At 56.0% G+C, this 26,363-nt stretch overlaps 2 protein-coding genes across 5 annotated transcripts in view; both read right to left on the bottom strand.

Annotated features, from left to right (window-relative positions):
- The window catches only part of TSPEAR (thrombospondin type laminin G domain and EAR repeats), a 250,187-nt gene that overhangs the window by 12,007 nt on the left and 211,817 nt on the right, over nucleotides 1–26,363 (bottom strand). The window contains exons 3-9 of the mRNA XM_017888692.1: nucleotides 21,542–21,780; nucleotides 19,047–19,137; nucleotides 17,730–17,886; nucleotides 16,383–16,514; nucleotides 15,204–15,430; nucleotides 13,571–13,757; nucleotides 9,687–9,916 (exon numbers count right to left, since the gene is read on the bottom strand). Of these exons, the coding sequence (XP_017744181.1) occupies nucleotides 9,687–9,916; nucleotides 13,571–13,757; nucleotides 15,204–15,430; nucleotides 16,383–16,514; nucleotides 17,730–17,886; nucleotides 19,047–19,137; nucleotides 21,542–21,780 (1,263 nt within the window). The remainder of the gene's footprint in view (nucleotides 1–9,686; nucleotides 9,917–13,570; nucleotides 13,758–15,203; nucleotides 15,431–16,382; nucleotides 16,515–17,729; nucleotides 17,887–19,046; nucleotides 19,138–21,541; nucleotides 21,781–26,363) is intronic.
- Nucleotides 25,387–26,363, bottom strand: part of LOC108539798 (keratin-associated protein 10-6-like) — a 3,097-nt gene continuing 2,120 nt past the window's right edge. The window contains exons 2-4 of one of the 4 annotated variants that reach the window (XM_017888697.1): nucleotides 26,222–26,286; nucleotides 25,801–26,020; nucleotides 25,387–25,680 (exon numbers count right to left, since the gene is read on the bottom strand). In XM_017888697.1, the coding sequence (XP_017744186.1) occupies nucleotides 25,387–25,680; nucleotides 25,801–26,020; nucleotides 26,222–26,286 (579 nt within the window). The other 3 variants (XM_017888695.1, XM_017888693.1, XM_017888694.1) reach the window with 3 other exon arrangements.

Genomic DNA, 26,363 nt, shown 5'->3' with positions numbered 1-26,363 from the left:
TTGGGGTGGGGTGGGGTGGGGTGGGGTGGGTCCCACTCCCAAGAGGGTAAAGAAGGGTGGGGTCCTTGGAGACAGGGGCTTCTGGAGACCCCTCAGAGAACTCGGTACATCCCTAGGGATGGAGACAGGGGCTTCTGGAGACCCCTCAGAGGACTCGGTACATCCCTAGGGTTGGGTGGCACACGGGCTGCTGCGTGAGCCCTGGGGAGGGGCAGGTGGCAGGAGCGTGGGGTGGAGGTGGCGGTGCTCTGGCCACAGCCCCGAGGCTGGTGGAGACTCTGGGTTGGGAATGCCCAAGACGGGCAGTCTGGTCTGGTGGGACCTGCAGCACTGCAGCCTCCAGGGCAGGGACTGTGCCCACGTTTCATGGGGTGGCAGGGAACAAACCTTGAGTTGAATCTTGGTTGGAGCCGGCGGGGGGGTGTGTATTTGTTCCAGGACAAGCGCGTGTCAGCTGTGGGGGTGGGTGTGGAGGTCTGTCCAGGACATGGCAGTGGCGGGAGTCGGCGCTGTGTGGCCACCTGCCTGGCTGCCGCTACAAAGCAGAGTCCTTGCTGGAGTGCAGGGCCAGACAGGCTGGGGGCGGCGGCAGCCAGGGGAGGCTGGGAGGCTGCTCAAGTCACCCTTCTGCTTGCTGCGCTCAGCCAGGGTCTGCATCTGATTTAGCAAACCCAGGGTCCCTGTTCAATCTAAGTTTCAGACAACGAATAATTCTTTAGTCTGCATGTATCCTATGTAATACTTGAGACATACTTTGGCAAAAAGAAAAATTAGTTTATCTGAAACTGGCTGGAGGCTGGCAGAGAACCCCACGGGGTGTCACCGGCTCCTGCTCCCAGCATTTAGCTGGCTGAGTCCACAGCAGGGCAGTCATTGTCATTGGCTGTCCACAGCCCCTCCTCCCTACGCCAGGCAGTCAGAAGCCCTTTGCAGGTTGGAGTGAACCTGTCCCTCTGCTGAAGCTGGGGCCTTCTCCCATTCAGAAGTGAAGAGGTGCCCCCCAGGGGCTGTGCCAACCCAGGCAGAGGGTGTGCAGCGTGGGACCCACTGTCAGGCCACTCCCAGATTCTAAGCACATTAGGGACTCATAGAGGAGAGAAAAAGAATCTTCACATCAAAGGCCCTGCCAAACCCCGGCTGGCACGGGAGCCAAGCGGCCAGGCACCTGCTGGGCTGGGCAGGCCCTTCCCGCCCTCCCTCCAATGGAATTCCCCAGAGCCTGGCCCTGCTGCCCTGGCACGGTGCCTGGCAGCTCAGGAGCATCTTGCTGGGATGATGGTGCTTCCGGGACTTGGCAGCCAGGAGCACCTGGAGCCCCCAACAGCTCCCTCGAGGGCGGGTGGGCACCTGGTAATCAGTGGATTAGTTGCTGGGCAAAGAGGCCCTCGGGTTCTGGCTTTGATGGGGCAAAGAAAGAGGATGCCTCTGCAGTCTGGGAGTGCCGGGGAGGGGAGGGAGGCAGGATGCACCCCTGGGGCTCCCTCCCCAGCCGCCAGGAGAAAGCAGTTCCCCAACAGGCCCTGGTGGGGGGCGTACTGGCATCCTCTCCAAGGGTAGCTGGCTAAGGCTGGACCAGCATCCTGGGCAGCCGTGGGGGGGCAGCGCTACTGGATGACAGGTTACTCCCCTGAGGGACCTGGGCTCAACGCACTCCCCAGCCAACTCTTGGGTGCCCCTCTGTGCTCTTTTCGTCCCTGCAGAACCCGCAAGCCTGGCACCTTCTCCAAGCTGCCTAGGCCACTGCCAGCTCCTGCGTCACAGAGAAGACAGAAGTCACAGGGCACAGTTGCCACCTTCCCGGAGCCCTCCCACCCAGGCTCTGCCCAGCCCCGTCAGGCTGTCCTGGGCAGTGCTGACCACTGGGAGGGGCCCCTTCATGCCACCCCCTTGACAGATGTGCAGATGGAGATGCAGAGAGACACAGCCAGGTCTCATGAGGGTGCTTAGGGGCTCCTGACTGTTTTTCTAACCACCACATGGCTGCCTGCCGGGTGCCTGTTCCCAGAGTGGCCCCTACTGCGTCCTTGCCTCACAGCACCTCTTGCCCTTCGATCGCCATGGAGGCGAGTACACACACGTGTGCCCGAGTGTGCATGTACGTGTGTTGAGGAGCCATGGGCGGGACCCTCAGGAAGTGTGTGGCACCAAGTCGGGGGCCCAGCTGTGACGAGGGGTCCCTGCTAACATGGTGGTTGCTGCTGTCCTTGTGAGGACCCCACAAGCCGACAGCTACGATCACAGAACCACCAAGCTTTGGAAGCTGCAACACCTTCTGAGGTCTGCAGCAAACTCACTCAGAAGCCAAACCTATTTTGGAGGCCACAGTTGGTGACCGTGACTCCATCAGGCCCCACTCCATCAGCTCAGGGAGCAGGACCCTGTGCCTAGACTTCTAGGGTCAGAACTCACTCCTCCTTTGGTCCAAGCTGGGAAGGCCCAGTCATTGGAGGCTTGGTCTCTCCCACCTGGAAGAAAGTTCTAGAATTCCTGGTGGGACGGGCAGAAAGACTTTGAGGGCAGGCGGAAGAATGGGACATCAAACTGCCTTCCCCAGGGTGGGCAGCCAGCTCCTCACTCATACCTGCCTTTGGGTTGCAAAGTCCTGCCATGCCCACCGACCATTCTTTTGGAGCACTGCACTTAACCTGCAGTGCCCCGGGAACGCCCACCCTGTGTTTCTGGGAGAAAGTGAGCTCTGTGTGCACAGCTCCTCTAACCCCACCTGCACCCCACACCCCCGCAGACCCCTCCAGAAACGGCGCCTCTCTACGGCACACACGCACTTTCAAAGCATGTCGACTTCACCCGCTTCAAAGCTCACGTTCATGAAAGACATTGCAAAACTCAAACCAAACAGTAAACAAATTAAGACATCTCTAGGACCTAAAAGGATTTCAACACAATGTGAAAAATGTTGGCAAAACATGAAAGTGGGCTTTGTGAGTTTTGAGGAATTACTGAGTTGTGAAAATGAGGCTCAGGCCGGGTGGAGAGGAAGCGTGGTCCCAGCGCCTGCCCAGGGCCCTCCTGTGGCGCGTGCAGGACCTGGGCCATGGCGGTGCCCCCAGCAACCAGGTCCCCATTCCTGGAGTTCTGGTCTGTCTGGGGGAGCTGCAGCCGTGCTTCCTTCTGTCCGCTGTGGTCCTGCTCCAGCCCCTGCTCTTCTCCGATGTTTGCTTCAGGCAGGTGTCACCCACCCCTTGGGACTTCTCCCCGGGTCGCTAGCCCAGACCCTCCCCTTGGCTCAGGTGGTTCCATTTCTGCCCCTTCGCTGCTGGACCCCTTCTGAGGATGCCCGTGTGTCTCCAGGACACTGCTTCAGTCCATCGTGCAGATCAAAGCTGCCCTTCACATGCGGCCTGAAAATGTAGACTAGCCGTCTTCCGGGCTGGGCTGCCACCTCCACCACCTCACCCGCGACAGAAGCCCTGTGTTTTTCAGTAACCACATTCCACCAACGCCTCCCCACTGCCTTCCAGAACACACAAAGATCAACAAAGCTCAGAATCCAGTCCCGATGTCATGTCATGAAGAGCAGGTAGTCCATCTGACGGATGGGCCCCATGAGTGAAGGGTTGAGACCCCACCATGGTGTGAGGTGTTCCAGGCACTCCTGTCACGGCCCGAACCAGGCTGCAGGCTCCATCCCCACGGGGCAGGCACGGAGGAGGGGATTCACGTGGACGCAGGGACACACCTGTGGACGCCCTGGCTCGGCCGCTTACCGCCGTGTGTTTGTGGCCAGGTTCCTGAACCTGAGCCTCAGTTTCCACACCTGTGAGATGGGTGTGAGGTGGAATCGCTAACCAGCTGAGGATGTGCAGTCACAGACCACCTTCCAGAAATCTCCAAAAGGCTTTCCAAAACAGGAAGACGAGGAAGGCTGCCATCAGCAGGAATTCCAGGGCTTCCAGAATGAGGCTGTCAGGAGTGAAGGGAGCCATGCTCCACACGCAGGGCGGGGCCAGGGCTGCCAGGTCTTGTTTATCTGGGAGCACTAGGCTGCCTGCCTGCACCTGGTCTGGGCACCCGAAGGCAGAGCTGCTCCTGCTTAGGGTCTGTGGCGACTGTCTCCCTCAGTGGGTGCTGCTGGGGCTCCTCTGATTCCTGGTGGGAGGCTTCTGGCCTTGCCTCTTCACCCACAGTGTAGGGTGTGGAATGGAGATGCAGGGCCTCTGCCCTCCGTCCCCTCTCTCCGCTCCCCAAGTAGCCTGGGTTGTACTTCCACTAATAAACACCAACATCCGTGCCCAGCGTTGGACCTAGACAGATTCCCCTGGGTTTGGCCATGGGGCGATTCTCTGAGTGACACATCATGATCAGCTTCGTGTGGTCCTGATCTTACAGTGATGTTAGCCCCAGAGCCAGGGGCCGGGCTATGGCACCACCCACCCAGGCGATTTCCGTCAAGACGACCGACTGCCATGCCATCCCTGGGGCAGTCCCCATGCCAGGCAAACATTCTCCTTTCATGCTTAAAATCACAGCACGGGTTCACCTGCTTCGTACTTGGACCTGTGATCTGTGTATGCTGCTTTTCAACAAGTTTCTAGTTGCCCCCTCCCGGGTTTGGCCCTCCCCTCCTTCCCTCCTTCCCAGAGGAAGAAAACACACCAGCTCTGCAGGCGACAACGCTCCCAGCTCTCCCATCTTCCCATCCCAAGAGCCCCTCGATGCTGCTCCCTGGGGCTGTCAGTCCCGTCCCACCGCAGTGGCTGCTGCAGAGGAAGATCGTCCTGGCCCGGCCCCGTGTCTCTGCCCTCCTCATCTCCTGGAGTCTGTGTTTCTGTCCCTCTTTCAGCGCGCCATCCCTGGATACACTTTGTGCTCCCTGGGCTCCACAGCCCCTCAACCCTCTCTTATGCCCTCGCTGACCCCAGACCATCTGGGCTGGCTTCTTTCTAGGACACACCCCAGTTCTCATTCCAGAACTTTCTTTATGGTCATCTTTGGGTGGAGCCACCACTTTAGTTCTCATTTCCTGCATCTGGTTGAGTACCCGGGCTTACTGGTGCACCCCAGGGACACCGCCTCGTCCAGGGCTCCCACATCTCAGACTGACAGCCAGACTGGGTCATATAACCAGCACTAGCCAATGAGCTGTGAGCACACATGAGCACAGGGCGAGTCAGGCTGGGTCATGTGACTGGCACTAGCCAATGAGCTGTGAGGACACGCAAGCACAGGCCCACCTAGGTTGGGTCATATGACCAGCACTAGCCAATGAGCTGTGAGGACATGCGAGCACAGGCCCACCTAGGCAGTGTCATATGACCAGCACTAGCCAATGAGCTGTGAGGACACACGAACACAGGCCCACCTAAGTTGGGTCATATGACCAGCACTAGCCAATGAGCTGTGAGGACAAATGAGCCCAGGTCCAGCTAGGCTGGGTCATGTGACTGGCCCTGACCAATGGGTTGTGAGCACAGAATCAGGTCAGCCCCTTCCTGCTGCTTCCCACTGTGTGTGCTCCAAGGGGTAGCCCAGACAGGACAGCAAACCTTGTCTGACTTGGTATGAGAACTAACCCAATGTGGCAGGAAGCCACGGACATGTGGGAGCTGTGCACGGCAGCGGCCAGCGGCCTTGTCCTGCGGGGGCACTGTGTCCATCACTCGCCTTCAGAACACTGAGCCATCCTACCTCCTGATACCCAGGACTGCCAGTGGGAAATCCCAGGGGCTCCTGTGTGTTTGGAAGGTAACTTTCCTTTGCTCTCGCCCTCCTTGGTCTCAGCGCCCCTTCAGTCTGATGAGATCTGGGAGGTTTTCTTCAAGGCTTTCTCCGACAATTCCATCACTTTCTTCACCCTCTTCTTTTTTTCTAGAACTTTGGTTAGCCAGATACAGACTCTCCGGGGTTGATTCTCTTTTCATTCTGCATTCTAGAAGATTCTCTTTACTTTATATTTCAGTCATGTTAATGAATGTCTTCTTTTAATGCCAGCAATTGCGTTTTTAATGTCCAAGCTCTCTGTCTCATTAGTAGCATTTTTTATTTCGTAAGTGCAGTATCTTCTTGAATACTTCTGAAGACAATTGTAACTTTAAAAAATTCCTTTCTGTTTCTAGAGCTAGCTCAGTTTCTTTCAGCCTGTCTTTATTTTCTTTAGCCTGACTCCTGCAGTTTTCAGGATTTTTGTCAAACATCCAGGGACCCTTAGCTGGAGAGGATGGCATAGGTGACATGTGCAGCTGGCCTTAAGCCCCTTGGTGAAGTATCATGAAGAAGACGCTGTAAATTGGACTTGGTGTTATCACAGGAGCTTTAGGATTATGGTGTTGGTAGATCTAGGATGATAATCTCCAAAATGCACTCCCCAACCCACTGCAGGGATCCTTTCTCATGTCACCTCACTTTGTGATTTAGAATGCAGGGCCCCCAGGACAGCAGCCTCTCCGTGGCTCAACAGCTGTTAGGAGAGCTTGCCTAGTTGATGAGAAAGTCACTTGTGGTGCCTTTCCATCCGGGGTGCGCGACTCTGCTCTCAAGATCCCCGGAGGCCCGCTCCCCCTTCCCCAGCTCATCCGTTAGATGCTCGGAAGTGACTGCCTATGCCTTCTTTCAGGATAAAGCCTCAAGTCCTGCAATTGTTCCTTGTGTGATAACGTTTCAAATCCCTTCGTGGTTCTGGCAAAGCTCCTTGAACATGCTGCAATGTGCTGGGGCTCTGCATGTGTGAGCCTGGAGCCAGCAGGGCGCACGTTCATGTTAGGGCACCAGTGTGATCCCAATGACACGTGACTGGTGTGGAGCCCCGGGTGTTTCCACGGGAACTGCTGTCCGCCAGATCACCTGTGCTCTGCAGCTGCACCCAGGTACACAAGCCACCCTTTCTTTGCTGCTCGATGTCACCATTTGCCTTTTTTTTTTTTTTTTGAGATGGAGTCTCACTCTGTTGCCCAGGCTGGAGTGCAGTGGCATGATCGCGGCTCACTGCAAGCTCCACCTCCCAGGTTCACGCCATTCTCCTGCCTCAGCCTCGCGAGTAGCTGGGACTACAGTCACTCGCCACCACGCCCAGCTAATTTTTTTGTATTTTTAGTAGAGACAGGGTTTCACCGTGTTAGCCAGGATGGTCTTGATCTCCTGACCTCGTGATCCGCCCTCCTTGGGCTCCCAAAGTGTTGGGATTACAGGCGTGAGCCACTGTGCCCAGCCCACCATTTGCCTTTTTAGCCACTGTACCCGCGTGTCGAGGCCTCCTTGGGAATCCCAATTTCCAGCCCATATCATGGTCTTGGCCCCAGCTTGCAGCTGCTTTCACATCTCAAACCTCACCAGCCTAGTCTGACTCCAGGTCAATGACTACTGGTCAGAGGGGCCGTCCCTGCTGAGCTCTGTGGCCACGCCTAACCCATGACTGAAGGCTCCTGAACCCTTCTTCAGGTCAGCTATCTGCACACCAGCACGTGGCCACCAGCCCAGGACACCCTTGTAGTTTCGCAGAGTCTTAGCAGCATGCACGTTGTGGTGAGAGGACTGCGCAGGGACCAGTAAGACAAGGAACTTGTGCTCAGCTCTGTCCTGTGCCACATCAAACCAAGTGACAGGCCGCATTGCTTGGCTTGATCCCAGTTCTGCCACGGGCAAAGCCCTCCACTGCTCTAAGCCTCTGTGTCCTTGTGGGTAACGGAGACCAGTGAGTGGCAGCAAGCCCCTCTCAAGGTGCTGTGAGGGTGACGTGGGAGGATGTGGGCAGAGCTCTTGGCACAGGCGCTCTACAGAGTCGAGGTTCAGCCAGTGTGAGCTGCTGCCACCACCTACCTCCTGAGGCTGTTACCAAGGCCAGTGGCTGGAAGGAATCTGGCTCACCCCCAACCTAGTGCACTGAGCCTCACTCTGCCCTGGTGCCAGAAGGCTCATCTTGCCTCTTCCCGGATCCCAGGCACGCTCACCTGTTCCATCCACAGCACTAGCGAGCTCGAGGTATGTTCCTTCTGGCACTGCTGGCTCCTCACCTGGGTACCTGCAGCTCATCTGGGCGGCCACAGCAGCCTCCCAATGGCTTACTCCCTCCCAGCCACCGACCAGTCATTACCATGCAGCCCTGTCAACCCCACGAGGGCAGGCTTCATGTTTCACTTGCAGCCTGTGGCTCTGGATGGTGACCCTGCTGCCTACTGCCAGCCCTGCTGCCCTGCAGGTACTTTCCCACTTTCCCAGCCCTCACTTCCACCTGGTGAGGCCTGGAAAAGTTGGGGGTGTGCTCGCTGATGGCTGCTCTCCTCGTGCCTTGAACATCTATGTAAAACTGCCCTTCCCCACTGGACCATGAGCGCCCGAAGGGTGGGGCGGTGGCCACCTGGATGACGCTGTGCCGCAGCCTGCCGGTGGGCTGAGCACGGGGGAGCCCCAGTGCAATTCTCTGCGTGCATTAACACGTGTGGGTGGGTGGTCCCTGTGAGCCGCGGCTCCTGGTCCGGCCCCTGTGGGCTTCTCAAGGTGGTCACACTCCCGGTTTCCTAAGCTGCTCTCACTCCTGCCGGGTGGAGGGGCTCCAGGAACCTGTGATTGCTGAACTCCATTTTCCTCCCTTCTGTTTGGAAGCTCATTCCCATGTGCTCCCTGCAGGCTTGCCCTAATGAGATGTATGTATGGAATGTTATATATGGAATGTATGGAATGTTCCAGAATGCCTTCAATCATTTCAGCCGTAAAGCCCCACCCACCACAGGCACAGCCTCTTGTCTAATGCAGGGGTAGCTTGGCAAGGCCTGACTGCTGTCGCTGTGTTTCCAGACTCCCTGATGGGGGCGAGGGGTCTGGGCATCAGCATCCGCTATGGCTCTGCCCCTGTACCAGCCTCACTGGGACGTGGCATGGGGGCAGCTCGTGTGGCAAGAGTGGCCTGAGTTAGTCTCACTGCCTCGGGTGCAGAAGGCCCTGAGAACATTTCTGCAGTGGAATGGGTCGCCAGGTCAGGGGGCACAGAAGATTCAGGAAGGACACGAGGGAGGTGATGTTTTATGAGAGGCACGCTTCTAGCAAACAGTGGGAGTGCTGTCACCGGCACTGCAAAGCCATCGAGCTGTCCCCTCTGGGGAACCGCAGCTCACATAGAGGCTGAGCCCGAGGTGGGAGATGCGCCCCCGCCTGTCCCATACCCCGCACCTCTGCTCCGGTCACAGTCCTCGGCACACTTGCTGGGAGCAGGCAGCACACTGTCCCCGCCCCTGGAGGTGGAACCAGCCAAGGGATACTTGAGGCTTGGAGGGAAACGCCACGGGCTGCCCCGACCCGGCCCCCACACTGGCCTGGGTCAGAGCCAAGCTGCCCAGCTGCCCCCGGGCCAGGGCCCTGACACCCATACAGACTCGGATTAGACTGCAGGAGCTTCCGAGGGGACAAAGGGCCTGTTCTGAGCCTGGGGGCTGCTTTATGGAGAACACCACACCAGGGTGGGGCAGAGCCACGGTGCACCTCCTGCCTCATTTCCGGGTGGGTGCCTGGACTGTCCCTGGGCACACAGAGGCTGCCAGGCAAGAAGGGCTGAGACGCTGGGCAAAGAGCCTGTGCCGTCCAGAAAGGCAGGCCCTGCCTGGGTTTTGGGGTCACGGGTGCAGAACAGCACTAGGTTTGGCTCTCGGTGGACCCCCAGCCCACATCACCTGTCCAGCAGGTGCACATGGCAGACGCAGTGGCCAGCGATGGAGAGGTGGGGCTCATGCCGGGGGCCTTACCGGGAAGGACTGGAAGAGCTGGAAGGAGCCCAGGAGCCGGATGTAGAGGTGCGAGTGCACCTTTGTGGAGGTGCCGTTGAAGGTGTTGGCCACCACCAGGAACGAGTAGGGCCCCACACTGAAGAACTCCCAGTCGTAGGCGCCAGAGGTGGCAATGGTCTGGTTGGCCTCAAAGAGCCGGGTTGCTGGGTTCCACTTGTAGATGACGCTGTCGATGTTGTGGTTGTCGCCTGGAACCAAAGGACTGTGCTGGGGACAGGGAGGCAGATTCCACAGCCCCATGGCAGCCCTGACGGAGCCAGAGCCCAGTCCAAGTCCCTGCCCTGAGGACTGCAGACCCACGAGGGCAAGGCCAGCTGTTGGGGACATCCCTTCTTACCTTGAGCCTCTCACCCTCAGCCCCTTTCTGACTCCATCTCTGGGCCTTCCCAGGTGCCATTCCCATGTGGAAATGCTTGGTGGCCCCCATCGCCCTCGGGACAGGTGTACATCCCCAGGACCTTCCCGTGTCCTGGAGGTGGGGCCCACCGTGTCCTGGCCCAACCGCCCATGGCTCCCCAGCGTCCTGACAGGCCAGGCCTTCCCACGTACTGCCACCTCTGCCTGGAGGCTCCTCCCTCTCCACTGTGGAGCTCCCCCATTGGGTGGGTTGTGGGCTCAGGGGAGTGCAGAGCTGTGGAGCCTGGGCAGGGTTGGGTCTGGGGGTCCTGCAGGTGGGGAGATGTCCTCAGACCCAGGCCGGCTCCTGGAGCTACAGGATGGCAGGTACTTGTGGTGGCCACTCAGGGCAGTGTCCTGGCCTGGAAAGCAGGTGTCCTGGTGCCTCTCAGGCCGGTGCTCCTCACTGTCTCTGCTGGCACAAGGGGGGACCGCTGCCTGTCCTCAGGAAACAAGGCATGGAGGCCATCCAGATCCCATGTCCTTGGCAGCTGTCCTCCATTGCACACCTGGCCAGGCCAGCCACCAGGCCAGCATCGCTGCCATGGGCCTGGGCCCACTGCCTAACATCTGCACTCCCTGTGCTGGTCAGACCTTTCCTGCAGGGAGGCTGCTTAGTCAGTCAGTCAGTCATTGAGGTAGTCAGTCAGTCAGTTGTCAGTCGGTTATTACAGTTGGTCAGTCAGATAGTCATCAGTTAGTCACTGAGATAGGTAGTCAAGTAGTCAGGTAGTTGGTCAGTCAGTCGGGTAGTGAGTCAGTCAGCCAGCCAGCCAGTCAGTCAGTTGTCAGTCGGTTATTACAGTTGGTCAGTCAGGATTAGTCATCAGTTTAGTCACTTGAGAAGGTGTCAAGTAGTCAGGGTAGTTGGTCAGTCAGTCTGGGTAGTGAGTCAGTCCAGCCAGGCCAGCCAGCAGCCAGCAGTTAGTTCAGTGAGGTAGTCAGTCAGCCAGTTCAGTTAATTTGTCAGTCGGTCAGGTAGGTTGGTCAGTCAGTCAGGGTAGGTCAGGTGCAGTCAGGTCAGTTTAGCCAGCCAATTAGTCAGTGAGGATTCACCAGTTCAGTCAGTTAGTTAGTCAGTCCAGGTAGTTAGTCAGTGAAGTAGTCAGGAGGTGGTCGGTCAGTTGTATTCAGTCAGTCAGTCAGGTAGTGGTCAGTCAGTTAGTTAATAAGTCAGGTAGTTCAGGATTATTTCAGTCAGTCAGGTAGTTAGTAAGGTAATCAGTCAGCAGGCAGTTAGTCGGATAGTCAGTCATCAGTCAGTCAGCAGTGAGGTAGTCAGTTAAGTCAGTGAGATAGTGAAGTTCAGTCAGTTAGGGTATTTGTCAGTCATCAGGTACGTTAATCAGTCAGGTAGTCAGTCATCAGTCCAGTCAGTGGAGTGAGGTAGTCAGTTTGTAGATAGTCATTCAGTCAGTCAGTCATCAGTTAGTCAGTAGTGGGTTAGTCAGTTGTCAGGTAGTCATCAGTCAGGCAGATCAGATAGTCAGGTGGTTAGTCAGGGTCTAGATAGTCAGGTATCAGTCAGTCAGTCACCAGTCAGTGAGGTAGGTAGTTAGGGTCAGTGAGGTATCAGTTAGTCAGTTGTTTGTAAGTAATTAGGTAGTCAGGCAGTCAGGTTCCAGTGGTTTAGTAGGCAGTCGGTCAGTCATTCAGTCAGGTTGTTAATCAGGTAATTGGTCAGTTCCGTCCGTCAGTCAGTCAGTGGAGTGAGGTATCAGTCAGTTCAGCTGAGTTTAGGTAGTTCAGCATGTCATCAGTCAGGTAGTATCAGTCAGGTTAGTTATTATCAGTCAGGTAGTCAGTCAAGTCAGTTGTCAGGTAGTCAGTCATCAGTCAGGTCAGGTAGTTAGGCCAGTCAGTCAATAAGTAAGGTAGTCAGGGTAGTCATCAGGTTGTTTGTCAGTCAATTAGGTAGTTAGTAAGTCGAGGTAGTCAGTCGCAGTCAGTCACATAGTTAGGTATCAATCAGCAGACAGTCAGGTAGTTAGGCCAAGTAGTCACTGTCAGTCAGCAGTTCAGTCAGTGAGGTTAGTCCATCAGCCAGCCAGCCAGCAGCCAGGCCAGTCAGGTAGTCAACTAATCATTCAGTCAGCAGACAGGTAGTTAGTCAGTCAAGATAGTAGTCAGTTAATGAGTCAGCCATTCAGGTAGTTAGGTATCAGTTAGTCGGGAGAGGTCAAGTAATTAGGTCATCAGTCAGTCAGTCAAGGTGAGGGTAGTACTCAGTGAGTCAGTTAGCCAATCAGGTTAGTTAGTAATCTGTCAGACAGGGAGTTAGCAGGCTAGTCAGGTAGTTAGGCGGTCAATCAGTCAGACAAGTAGTCAGAAAGGTAATTAGTCAGTGATGTAGTCAGGTCATCAGTCAGTCGTTCAGTCAGGTAGTTAGCCAGTTAGTCATGTAATTAGTCAGTCATGTTTAGTCAGATCATCAGTTTAGGTAGTTAGTCATCAGTTAGTCAGGTAATTAGCAGTCAGTCAGTCAGCTAGTCAGTCAGGTAGTTAGGTAATCAGTCAGTGAGACAGTCAGTAATCAGTCGTAAGGTAGTCAGGTAATTAGTAGTCAGGAGAGTCAGGTAGTCATTCAGATTAGTCATCAGACAGGTAGTCAGTTCAATACAGTCAGTGAGGTATTCAGCCATAGGTTAGCCATAGTTAGTCAGTCAGCCAGATAGTTAGGTAATCGGTCAGTCAGTCAGTCATTCAGGTAGTCAGTCAGTCAGTCAGTCAGTCACTCTCTCTTTGAGGCAGTCAGTCAGTCAGTCAGTCAGTCAGTGAGACAGTCAGTCATTCAGTTAGCCAGTCAGATAGTCATTCAGGTGGTCAGTCAGTCAGCCAGTCAGGTAGTTAGTCAGATAATCAGTCAGTCAGGCAGTTAGCCCGTCAGCTAGTTAGTCATTCAGGTTGTCAGTCAGCCAATCAGGTATCAGGTGGTCAGTCAGTCAGAGAGTCAGGTAGTCAGTAAGGTAGTCAGTCAGTCAGTCTGTGATGTAGTCAGTCAGTAAGGTAGTCAGTCAGTCAGGTAATTAGTCATGTAGTTAGTCAAGTAGTCAAGCAGTCAGGTCAATCAGTCATCAGTTAGGTAATTAGGTAGTCAGTCAGGTAGTCAGTCAGTGAGTCAGGTAGTCAGTCAGCTAGTCAGTCAGGTAGTCAGTCAGTCAATCAGTTAGTTGTTTTCAGACAAGGAGAGAGGATGGCAGGCATTCTGTGTTGGGAGTCAGTCTGGCAGTCTATGTTTCTGGGGTGGCTCTGTTGTGGGCAGGTGCCCCAGGGACAACCAGTAGATATCCGTCCCCCAGACAGTGAGGAATGGTCCAGAATGCATGTTCACCCTGTGCTGTGTGCGGCTTACTGATTTTTAATAAGATACACATTCATCCTGCATGCAAATCTTGCTCTGCCCCTGGAATGGTTGCCTCTGGGTGTAAAGGCCACACCTGCCCTACCTTCCCGGTGGTTGGCCACCGCCAGGAAGTGCTCCCCATCCACCTCGAAGGCCTCCCAGTCTCGGGCGCTGTGTGTGGCAATGCTCTGATATGGGGTAAACTTCAGCTTTCTGTGGCTCCATTTGTAAATGACAGAGAACTCCTGACCCTTTTCATCTGGTTCAAAATTAGCCACTGCCAGGAAGATCTGAAAGAGAGTAAACCAGGACCACGTGGTTCTGCTTGGGTCGGTGCCAGGGGCCTGGTGCTGAAGGCTTCTGAACATCAGCATCTCTCTCCAGATCCATGGCTGCTACGTGGTGCAGGGACAGAGGACCGAGGCCCCCGCATTACAGGTCATCATGGTGGGATGGGCGCAGAGCTGGTCATTACATTCATCAAGACCCTTGAAAATGTCCATATTCTTTACCCAATATTTCCACTTCTATTGCTATCTGAAGGCAAAAAACACAAAAGCCAAAATTCCCAAATTCAGGAAAAGCTTCATGCACAAAAATGTTCTTCATAACCCAGATGACCAGAAAAACTCGTCACAACCTGCTCTCCCGTGTTACAGGTGTGATCGCCACACAAAGCTGTGTCAGGGCAATGTGTGTAAAACATGAACATGGCGCAGTGTGCCCAGGGCTCATAGTGCAGCTGCGTGAACACACAGAAAGAAGGGCAAGGTGCATGGTTCATGGACAGTGTGCTTGGAGGCAAGGACACCACATGAACCTACATACTCGCTTAGATGATGGAACGAAATATTTTCCCCTTTGCTTTTCAGAATTTTCCAATTTTTCTTGGATGCAAAGTTTTTTTTATATAATAAAAAATCAAAACCTTATGATGTCATCAATCAAAAAAAAAATAGTTATTCACTCGCCATACTGGATGCAAATGCAGCCTGCATGAGGGTGACTATAAGCCACAAGAGAGCAGTTTCTGTCTGCTGTGCTCACTGCTTTAGCCCTGTGTCCAGACAGGGCCTGGTGGGTGTGCTTGGCACATTGTAGTCCAGTGAATGACTATTTGGGGGCAGTCAGGAGGTGCTGTCTCCAGGACATGGCTGCGTGGAGTCCAGGGAGTGGACGGAGCTAGGAAGAGGAAACCCTGTCCTTCCCATCGTGATGTCAATCATTTCCCAGACACACCACCTCGACCCTCTGCCCGGAGCAGCCCTGACAGGAAGGTGGCTGCCAGCCTGCAAAGTCCCACCCGTGGCTCCCCTGAGCCTGGCCTCAGCCTTGCATGTGGACATCGCGTGTCCTCAACATTTGAGGAAAGGAAGGATCAGGAATGTCCATCTTCTAATGTCTTTCTGAAATGATTTGTGGGTTTTTGACCAGCTCATGTAAACACTCTCAACAGGTTTTAAATGTAGTGATGAGGGGTCTATGTAGAACCGGATGGCATCTGGGAAATGGTCTAGTCTTCCATTTTGTGGGAGCTGAGCAGACTGTCTCAAAGTCACATCCTGGATTTAGGGTGGTGGGCTAATGCGTGCGACTCTGTGAGCCTTTTACCACCTGAACGAGGTGTTGACACCATGAGAAACTCCTTTACCTGCAGAATCAGTGTAGGGGCCCCGCCCGTGGACTCAGGGCTTTCCAAGTGAAAGGGAATGGAGAAAGTCACCGAACAGACTTACCTTTTTCCCGATGGTGAAATGTCTCCAGGCCTGTGCTTGGTGCGTGGGGATGTTCTGATAGGAGACGAACTTCCCTTCCGTCCACTTGTAGACCGCGGATGTGGCTTTGCGATTGGCTGTGGCCACAAAAAGCCCCACCTGGGGGATGCGGAACACCTCGATGCCCAGGGTCTCTGAGTTGGTGAACAAGTTCTGATGCTCCTCCACGTAGTCCAGTCTTTCTTTGGCTTGTGATAGAAACATTGTGACTCGGTTAAGATTTCCAAGAACAGAAATCCAGAGTAATCCTCGTGGGAGCACGATCCCCAAGCCCCAAGCCACGACTCCTGAGCCTTGGCCTCGGGCATCAGTTTCCACATTTCACTCTCACAGGAAAGGCCTGTCAAAGGGAGGCCACTCACTGCTGCCAGAGGCTTGTGATCTGTGCAACCCCCAGTGATACCGACAGGATGAAGTTTACACATTGTGGCCTTGTTAAAAGGCTCACTGCTTCTATGGCAAGTTGTGCCCTTGATCATGTGAAAGAGAGCTAGCAGCTCACACATGTGCTAGGCGGAACCTGTGCCCGTTTCTCACGGGTAACCCGTCTGGAGCATCTATCGCCACCTCCACTTACCTCCCCAGCAGCAGGAACAGGCTGCTGAGAAGGCTCGCTGTGAAAATAACCTTTTAGGCTTTTCATCTTGGATTTCATCTCTGATCTAGCGGACAGGGAGGGTGTGGGCAGAGGCAGCGGCCGGGCCACCCTACCAGGGAGGCTGCAGGGAGGCAGGCATCGTCTTCCCATAGTTCAGGAAGGGGTACCAAGTGATGCCCAGCCCTGTCAGCTCGTGTGCCATGCCCTGGAGGTTCACATTTCCAAATGACATGCACAGGCTCGAGGCTCCTGGTGGGACGGTTTCCTGTCCTGAGTGGCACCTGCCCTGAGGAGGGCCCGTGGCTGAGAGTCCTGTGGCTCTAGGGAGGGCAGTGTCCTGGCTTGCTGGCCATCCTGGCCGCCGCTTGCTTTGGGGGTCAGTACTGATGCTGCCTGTCACTCTCAGAAGTGCCCCAGCCTGAAGGCCAAGCCTGGGGTCATTTAGAGGTGGCTGAGGTGCCCCCTTTCCTAGCCTCCACTCCCAGTCACGCTGTGCCAGAGTGGCCCTGCATGCCAACGCCCTGGGTGCAGGGCTGCCTCACCTGCTAACACGGAGACCCACTCGTTGCCAACACACAGGTACAGCCCCTTCCGGCTAGCATCAAACCAGAACTGGGCGTCTTCCACCTCAGTGCATGGTGGCCGGGGTCCCAGCGTCACTCGAATGTTGGTTTCTGAGGGGAAGACCAGGAAGATGAGTATCTAGCAAGCCAGTGCCCCCCAAGAAAGACGACGCAGGAGGAGGTCCCAAACCAGGCTGCCCTGCCTCAGCCTCTGCGAGCGGGCCTGGAAGGGTCCCTGCAGTCACCTTGGCACAAGCCTGCCACATCGCTGGCGGGGAAGTGAGAACCTGGCCTACTGGTGACGAAGGACATCATGATGCCCCGTATACGGTCAGCCCACCCTCTGTCCACTCTGAAAGGCACGGTTTTCCATCCCATTGAGACAGAAAAGCCTGCTCCTCTGAGAGTCCTCAGCAATTGCACATGGTGCGGCCTCCTCTCAGGAGGGAGTCCCTGTTGACACTGGTATGTCTTAACTACGGCTTGGCTTGGATCTGTGACAGTTTGATCTCCTCACTTCCAGTAGTCACACCCCACTGTGGGTCCTAATTCTGCCACCTCTTGACTCTACGTGGGACAACTGTGCACCTGCCAGCCAGTGCTGGCCAGTGGTGTGACAGTATACCATGTAGCCCGGATGTGTTGGAGGTGGTGGCTCCCCTACCTGGTAACCACTAACCCTGAGGCTTAGGGGCTCGGCTGTTCTCCACTTCACTGTCCCTCGAGGTGGCCGCTGAGCAGTGGGGATGTGGTGGGGAGGGGCATTTCAGATTCTCCATGGCGGGAGTGTGGTTTAAATAAATACAGTCACCCTTGTAACTTCACACAAGAGAAAGCCAAGTGGGGAGGCCCTCTGGGCCACGGGGATTGTGGAAGACGTGAGTATAGGGCCAGAATGGGCCTGACTGGGGCGTGCTGGTCTGGATAATGGTGGGACAGAGGCGGGGTGGGGAGAAATGGCCCAAATACTGTCCTTGGGGGGCAAAAGGGGATGAGGGATGTCAGATAGCTCTGGACAAAGACTTTCTAAAGTAAGTTAGGCCTGCTGTCTGCCTGGGGTCCCCAGGAAGGGGCTGGATGGCTGTCATGGGAGTGCTTGGAGGGGAGGGCAGGATGACACTGGCCTGTCTGATGGTGCCGCCTACCTTCCTGGGGGTGGGCCCCAAGCATCTCCCTGGCCAATGTGACCGCTGCCCCCCATGGCAGTGATGAGAGGGGCAAGTGCATGGGAAGTACTGAGAGCTGAGCCCTGAGTTCCTGCCTGGTGTGAGGCCAGGGCTCTTGCGTCTGCCTTTGGTGCAGGGGTCGGCGGCCCCCCCTACTAACCGTAGGGATATTTTAGCACCTCGTTATCTTCTGGCTTCCCCGTGAGAGCCTGCAGGACCCGTGGGATGGACAGCACCGCCAGTGGGGCATTCCTGCTGGGACACAGCCTTGGGGTGGCGTCTGAGCCGGGCAGCAGGACCAGCTGCCTCACCAGGCCCTGCAGAGAGAGGGACAGCTCCTTCAGGCCCACGCTGCTGGGGAGGGACCCGCTGAGGAGGGGACCACTGGGCTTGGCCCATCCAAACCCCGGAGGAGGGTGGGGTGGATGGAATCTAACCTTTTGCAGAGGTAAGTGGGAAGAGTTTACATGATGGTTATTGAGAAGGCCGTGGGAGCAATGGTGAAGAATTGCCCCCCTTCCGAGGGAACTGAACCACAGAAGGGTTTTTTTGTGTGAACTTAGAGTGACTGGCTACTCTGCTCATCCAACAGCCCATCCACCTATCTGTTCATCCATGCATTCATCCATCCATCCATCCACCCACCCATTCACCCACCACTCATCCATCCACCCCTCCATCCACCCATCCATTCGTCCATCCATTTGTCCATCCATTTGTCCATCCATCCTTCCAACCCATTCATCCATCACTCATTCATTCATCCCTCCATTCACCCATCCATTCATCTTTCTCTCCATCTGTTCATCTCTCCATCCATCCATCCATCCATCCATTGTCCATCCCTCCATCTGCCCATCCATTCATCCATCTGTCCAAACATGCATCGATAAATATTCAGAGCATCTGCTATGTGCCACACATGGCTCTAGACACTGGACTCAGCAGGGAACAAAGACCTCTAGCCTCATGGAGTGAGATCCCCGCTCACACGTGGGTGGAGACACAGGCACTGAGCAGACACACAGCTGGCCTAAGAGCCGTCAGCACTACTGAGGAAAGACTGCTCCGGGGAAGGGACTGCAGGGTGGAGTGTGGGCATCGGCTCAGTGTGGTGGGGGCAGCCTGAAGAGGACCGTTGGGCAGGGACCCAAGACCATGAGGGAGGAGGGTGCCAGGAGGAAACAGCAGCGTGAAGGCGCTGTGGCAGAGACTCCACGCACGCCGTGCCTTCTTTTCCCAAGAGGAAACAGCAGTGTGAAGGCGCTGTGGCAGAGACTCCACGCACGCCGTGCCTTCTTTTCCCAAGAGGAAACAGCAGTGTGAAGGCGCTGTGGCAGAGACTCCACGCACGCCGTGCCTTCTTTCCCCAGTTAGCACATTCAAGGATCTGTTTAACTAGAGCAGTAGGACAACGGGCCTGGGGCAGTCCCATTCCACAGCACGGGTGTTGGGAGGGCAGCCCCTCCATACTCACCGTGAACAGGCCTTTGGCTCTCCTCCGGCTGCCGACGAAGAATCGAGCTCCTCTCACCGACAGGGTGGCCGGGAAGGGCACATCGGCCATTCTGAAAATATCAGAGGACAATGTTAGGGCCACAGGAGAGCGGTCGTACCAGTTTACTCACAGAAGCAGCGGGAACGAGCCCCTCACTAAGCAGCATGCATCCGTGCTGTGGCTGCCACACAAAGGACGGCACACAGGGCCGATCGCCTGCACGGCTCTGGAGGCCAGTAGCCTGGATCAAGCTGGGGCAGGGTTTCTCCAAAGGCTCCAGAGGAGGACGCTTCCTCGACTCATCAGCTTTTGGTGGCTCCAGGTGCTCCCCGTGACCTGTGGCCATGTCACTCCGGTGTCCACCTCTCCCCTTATCTGTCTCCTGGTAAGGATCCTAGTCGCACTGAAGCAGGGCCCGCCTCACTCCAGGATGACCTCAGCTTGACTTGATGACTGTAAAGACCCTGTTTCCAGGTAAGGTCACGTTCATGGGTGCTGGGTGGACATGAATTCTGGGGAGCCCTTCACCCCAGGGCCAGGACCTTCTGCAGAAGTGTGTGGTGACATGCTTAGTGGTTCTCCCCATCTCACGGTGAATGTGCCGTGGCTTCAGCCTGTACAGGGTCCTCCGGCCCACTCACCCTCCCTCCACTGAGCTCCTGTACCATCACCCAGCCTGGGGTGCTGGGACACATGGCTTCAGGGCAGGAGGGAGGCTGCTGACCCGCGAGGGTGTCAGGAGCAGGCGGTCTTGATGAGTGAGTAGAGGCTGAACACCGGAGATGGAGCAAGGTGGGTACCCGCTGGGGAACGGCATGGCTAGAGCTCCTGGGCGGAAGAGTAGGGGTGCCTTCGGTCTTGCCTCCCCGCCACGCTGCCACTGTCTCTTGTAAAACGTCTGCTCCTTCCAGTTTTTGCCATCTGGCTGCAGCTGGCCATGGTGAGCTCAGCTCCTGCCCTGCTGTCCCAGAAGGCCCCGTCCTCTGCACACAGCTTGGCCTCTGCTAGGGTCCAGGCTTCTGGCCCCCCGAGCCCTGGCCTGTACCTTCCATGGCAGCCTGCCAAGGACTTAAGTTCTTCCCGTGGCCACAATTGGCTCCAGGCCTGTGACTCTTCATGTCCCACCATCTCCCCCAGGAAGGCCACTTTTAATATTCGGGGAATATTCTTAATCATTATGCTTTCGACCCTAATTTCTTCCTTTCTCCTGAGGAGGCAGGTGAACGTTTGTGCAGGCCTCAGGTGCTGCGGCCACATCATTCCTAGCTGCTGTGGCAAAGCCAGAAGTCAGGCGGCGTCATGCCCAGCCAGAAAGACTTTCTTTAGGGGTGGGAAGCCGCTGCCAGGTCAGGTTGTCTTCAGCCCGCACAGCACCTCCCTGGGAGACTCTCAACTCTCGGGACCGGAGAACTCGTTACCCTCCTAAGGGCCCGAATGAGTTTGGGGGAGGGTGGGAGAGAGGCTATGATAAAAGTGTGTTTAAACTAACTGCATAATAATAATAATTGTGAGATAAGTTTCATAACAAAACAGAAGATCCTACCTTTGAAAGTAATATTTGAAATCATAATTTAATAGATTTAATATAAACTGGATCATTTGCAATTAAAAAGACAGAAGCACAGTGCTACTCCACAGTGGTAGATCCTGACATGGGTAACCAACTGGCTGAGCTATGGGGACTGAGGGCTCCTGTCCAGGGGACCTACTGTCAGGCCACAGAAACCAGGTGACGTCAAAAACGAGAAGCAAACTCGGCTTCCAAAAGCCCCCACTGTGTCCAGGGCTACAAAGGATAATCTTGTGCTCATTTGGAGTTTTTGTCAATATTTGCTCCCTCATCCTCGAGGAACCTGCCATGTGGAGTCACGAAGCCAGGCCTGGGCCTCCAGCCTGGAGGTTGGGAAAGGAGTTACTCTGACTTCCTGCTGCTGCCTGATGTGATGTTAACGCCCTCCCCACAGTGCTGGTCCCCTGCCAAGTCCCCTGAGCTACTTTTCTGGAAAAGGAGTGTGCTTGGTGTGATCGCCCTTACCTGGTTCTAAGCCACTGACTCTGATGTGCAGCGGGTTTTGTGTTCAAGGTATGGAGAAACATTAGAATGTGGGTTTTGACAGCAGTGTGCTTCCTAAACACTCCCTGGATTCCCCTTCCAGCCCGAATCCAGGGCATCGCTCACCACCTGCTCTTGCCAATGCCCACTCTGCCCACAGATGGTGAGCTTGCCTCGCCCCATGCAGCCCTTCAGAGGCTCACGCGGATCCTGACCTGACCTCCCCTGGTCAGCCCCTGCCTCATGAAAGGCTCCTGCCCCCTGGGCGGCTCCTGCCCCTCCACCCCATGACTCCTGGACCTAGTTGGCTCCTGCCCCAGGACAGCTCCTGCAGGTGTTGCCCGGCGAGCATGGCTGAAGGACGCCTGGCCTGGCAGGACTCTGCGGGCCGCAGGTGCACCCTCCCCGGGTGGGTACCTACATGTCTACTGGGAGGCCGCAGTCCGTGGTAAGGGAGAAGACGCCTGCAGACACAGCCAGGACCAGCGTGTGCCAGTGACTGTCCACCAGGGCCGGGCTGCGGAAGGACACTCGGGTCTGCCAGGCGCCGGCCCTGTCCTTGCGAAGGAACAGGAAGTGCAGCTGGGCAGGCGAGAACCGCAGGCCGAGCAGCAGCAGGTCGCTCTCCTCCGCCACCACCGTCAGCAGGTACTCGTTCCTCTGCAGGAAGAGGGCCAGGCTCAGGATGGGACGGGGGTAGGGGTTGGGCACGGGGGCAGGGCAGATAGGAAGGGCAGAGGTGATGAGCACAGGTGGTGAGAGGAGCAGGGGCTGACTGGAGGGGCGGGGCGAGGTGAGGGGGTGTGGTGGATGGGAAGGGCAGGGCAGATAGGGGCCCTCTAATTAGCCCTCTAATAGGGACGGATGGGGTTGATGGAGGGCTAGGGCTGGTGCGAGGGGTGGGGCTGGTGCGAGGAGTGGGGCTGGTGTGAAGGGTGGGGCTGGTATGAAGGGGTGGGGCTAGTGTGAGGTGGGCTGGGTGTGGAAGGGGTGGGGCTCTGTGAGGGGGTGGGCTGTGTGAAAGAGGTGGCGTGTGTGAGGGGCAGGCGCTGGTGTGACGTGGGTTGTGCGTAGGTGAGGCGGATGGGGTGGGTGTATGAGGGGTGGGGGGTATGTGACTGCATGATGGGTGATGTTTATGAGGGGGTGGAGTTGGTGTGTGAGGGGCTAGGTGCTGATGAGAGTTGAGCTGGTGTGTGGAGGGGCCAGGGCTGGGTGTGAGGTGGCAAGGGCTAGTGAGGGTGGGGGTGGTGGTGAAAGGGGTGTGTGTGTGCGGGCATGGTGTTGTGAGGGTGGGGTCAGTGTTTGGGCTTGGGTGTGTGAGGGCTGCTGTGATGTGAAAGGGTGGGATGGGTGTGACGGGGTGGGCTGTTGTGTGAGGGCGTTCAGGGCTGGTGTGTGAGGGGTGGTGTGGATGACTATTGTGGGAGAGGGTGGTGCTGTCTGTGTGAGCCGTGAGGCTGGTATGGCTGAGAGGGTGGAGTGGTGTGTGAGGGGTGGAGCTGGATGTGGAGGAGGTTTTGGGGCTGGTGTGGAGATGGTGGGGGCTGTGTGGAGGGGGTGGAGCGGTGTTGTGGGCGTGGGGCTGCAAGCAAAAAAAAAAAAAAAAAAAAAAAAAAATGGGGGCTGGGGTGGGGCTGGTGTGAGGGGTGGGACTGGTGTGTGAGGGGTGGGGTTGGTATGTGACAGGGCTGATGTGTGAGAGGTGGGGCTGCTGGGCCAGGGGCAAGGCTGGCGCCAGGGAGTAGGGACTGGCTTAGTCAGGAGCACGGGTCCATGGTAAAACCAAAGGCACCCCCACACACTAGGATGGCTAATGCCCAAAGAACAGAATGTGTTATGCTGGCGACGATGTGGAGAAACTGGAACTCTTGTGCGCTGTTGGTGGGAAACTAAAATTGTACAGCCACTGTGGAAAACAGTGGCTCAAAAAGTTACAAACAGAATGACCAAATGATTCAGCAATTTCACTACTGGGTCCATTCTCAAAGGAATTGAAAGAGATACTTGTACACCCATGTTCATAGCAGCTTTACTCACAATTGCCAAAAGGTAGAAGCAACACAAGTGTCCATGAACAGATGCCTGGGTAAACACAATGTGGTCCATCCACACAGTGGAATGTCAGTCAGCCATAAAGAGGGAAGGAAATGCTGACACACACTACGACATGGATGAACCTTGGTGATGTTCCGCTTATATGAGGTCACTAGACTGGTCAGATTCACGGAGACAAAGGTAGAATGGTGGGTGCTGGGGCTGGGGGGTGACGGGGAGTGAGTGTTTAATGGGTGTGGAGTTTCAGTGTTGGGAGACGAAGAAGTTCTGGAGATGAACGGTGGTGATGGCTGCACAACAACATTAATGTCCTGAATGCCACTGACTGTACCCCTAAAAATCGTTTCGATGGTAAATTTTATGTTATGTGTATTTTACGACAATTAAAAAACAAGAACGAATACAAATGCAGTGTCCACCAAGACCCCAGAGCTTTTTGGCTTCCTTTCCAATTTGGGTTATGTGAAACGAAGTACTTGATTATACTTATTTGCAATTTAGATTCCATTAACTCCTAGCCTAACACAAGTAAAGAATTGAAAGTGATTAAGCCTGAAAGGTAAAGCAGGTGTGAAAAGTTAGAGAGTATACAGTCATGTGTGGCCAGACCATGTTTCAGCCGACCATGCACAGCACAGGGGATGGTGGTCCTGTAAGATTATAACACTGACTTCTTACTGTACCTTGTCTGTGTTTAGAAACACAAATACACTGTTTGTACACTGCGACTGCCTGCAGTATTCACACTGTAGCGTGCTGTAAGGTTTGCAGCTAGGAGCCATAGAACCTTGGTGTGTAGTGTGTGCACCATACAGCCTAGGTGTGTAGTGGGCTGCACCGTCTAGGTTCATGTAAATACACTCGGTGATGTTCACACGATGACAAAATCGCCTAAAAAATGCATTCCTCAAAACGTAATCCCGTCATTAAGCAACACATGACTGCATATATATTTTTAGCAAGTCTTTGCCCATGTAAAACTGGAAGCCATATTCTAGGCAGCCACTTTTCTAAAGAAGCTAATCACCCTCTATGGTCTGCTTTTTTTTTTTTTTTTTTTTTGAGACAGAGTCTCGCTCTGTCACCCAGGCTGGAGTGCAGTGGCGCAATCTCAGCTCACTGCAAGCTCCCCCTCCCGGGTTCAAGCGATTCTCCTGCGTCATCCTTCTGAGTAGCTGGGATTACAGGTGTGCACCACCATGCCCGGCTAATTTTTGTACTTTTTTAGTAGAGACAGGGTTTCACCATGTTGGTCAGGCTGGTCTCAAACTCCTGGCCTTGTGATCCGCCCACCTTGGCCTCCCAAAGTGCTGGGATTACAGGCGTGAGCCACTGTGCCCGGCCACAGTCTGCATATTTAATTTAATGTTCAATTCAGCAAAACCCACTTGTCCTAGTTTGGGTCCCATGCCCCTGGTTGTCCTGGGAGTGGAGAGGACAACCCAGCCCCTTTGATGTCTGTGGTGGGAGGTGGCCACCTGAACTCACCCCCCTCCCCATGAGAGGGAACAGTTGCAGCTGGAGGCTTTCAGAGCATGGGTGTGATGTGTGGATGCCAGTAAGTGACAAAGGAAAGACAAAATCCTTCCAGTGATGGTGGGAACATTAGGGAGCCCTGAGGTGGGGCAGGGAGCTGGCTGGGAAGGGAGAGCTGAGCCCACAGCCAGGAGAATTGTGGCAGGGAGTCTCCACCCCAGCCCTGCTCACACCCAGGGCATAAGGGGGCTGAGCAGGACTGAGCCTTCCTGGGTGTGGCCGGAGTCCCACTTGGTAACCCGTCCAGAGGAGGCAGGCCACTGCCCTCACTCCTAAAAACAGTCATGGCTGGAGGAAACCAATGTCAGCTCACACCATGTGTCCCCCCAGGAGCACAACAGGAAAAGAGAATGGTGACCAAGGAGAGTTTATTGGGGAGCAGGAGGAGGTGCTGACAGGCTCAAGTTGAGGCCAAGTGACCCAGTGCAGAGAAGCTGGGAGGGAGGACAGGGGACCCAGCAGGCAGGTGGGTACCTGCTGGGAGGCAGGAGCTGGGGAGCAGCGAGGATGGGACTCCTGGGAGCAAGGAGGGGGAAGTCACCTCAGCACAGGGGAGACACGGGGACCCCATCCCAGGTGGGGGCAGCCACCTAACCCAGGTCAGGACCTGAACCTGGCTGGCCCTGGGGGACATGCCCGTCAGCAGCTGGACTCCTGGCCTGAGAAGAGGCCTCAGCAGGCCAGGCGGGAGCACGTGGGGCGGCAGAGGAGGGACACGCAGGAGGCCGGGCAGCAGCAGCTGGGCTGGCAGGAGGAGGTGGGGGCACAGCAGGAGGGGACGGGCACGCAGCAGGTGGAGCTGCACACGGGGCGGCAGAGGAGGGACACGGAGGAGGAGGGTCTGCAGCAGGAGGAGGTACAGCAAGCCGGCTGGCAGCTAGACTGCTGGCAGCACAGATAGGAAGCCCCAGAGGACACAGGCACGCAGCAGACGGGCTTGCAGCAGACAGGCACACAGCAGGCCTGCTGGCAGGAGGAAGAGGCACAGCAAACTGGCTGGCAGCTAGACTGCTGGCAGCATGAGGAAGCCCCACAGCAGACAGGCACACGGCACACAGGCTTGCAGCAGACGGGCACACAGCAGGCCTGACACGGGGAAGAGGTGCAGCAAGCCGGCTGGCAGCTAGACTGCTGGCAGCATGAAGAGGAATCCCCAGAACAGGTGGGCACACAGCACGCAGGCTTGCAGCAGATGGGCACGCAGCAGACCTGCTGGCAGGGGGAGGAGGTGCAGCAAGCCGGCTGGCAGCTAGACTGCTGGCAGCAAGAGGGTGTGCAGGAGCTGGTGCAGCCTGATTGGCAGGGGCTGGGCTCACAGGGGCTGGACACAGAGCTCACACAGCTAGACTGCTGACAGCACAAAGAGGAAATCCCAGAGCAGATGGGCTTGCAGCAGACAGGCACACAGCAGGCCTGCTGGCAGGGGGAGGAGGTGCAGCAAGCTGGCTGGCAGCTAGACTGCTGGCAGCATGAAGAAGAAGCCCCACTGTAGACGGGCACACAGCACACAGGCTTGCAGCAGACAGGCACGCAGCAGGCCTGCTGGCAGGGGGAGGAGGTGCAGCAAGCCGGCTGGCAGCTAGACTGCTGGCAGCACGAGGACGTGCAGGAGCTGGTGCAGCCTGATTGGCAGGGGCTGGGCTCACAGG

Source organism: Rhinopithecus bieti, unplaced genomic scaffold, assembly GCF_001698545.2.
Source record: "Rhinopithecus bieti isolate Rb0 unplaced genomic scaffold, ASM169854v2 scaffold_18153, whole genome shotgun sequence".
NCBI classification, from domain to species: domain Eukaryota; kingdom Metazoa; phylum Chordata; class Mammalia; order Primates; family Cercopithecidae; genus Rhinopithecus; species Rhinopithecus bieti.
Note: the sequence above shows the minus strand (reverse complement) of the source record. Positions and strands in the feature narration are given on the sequence as shown.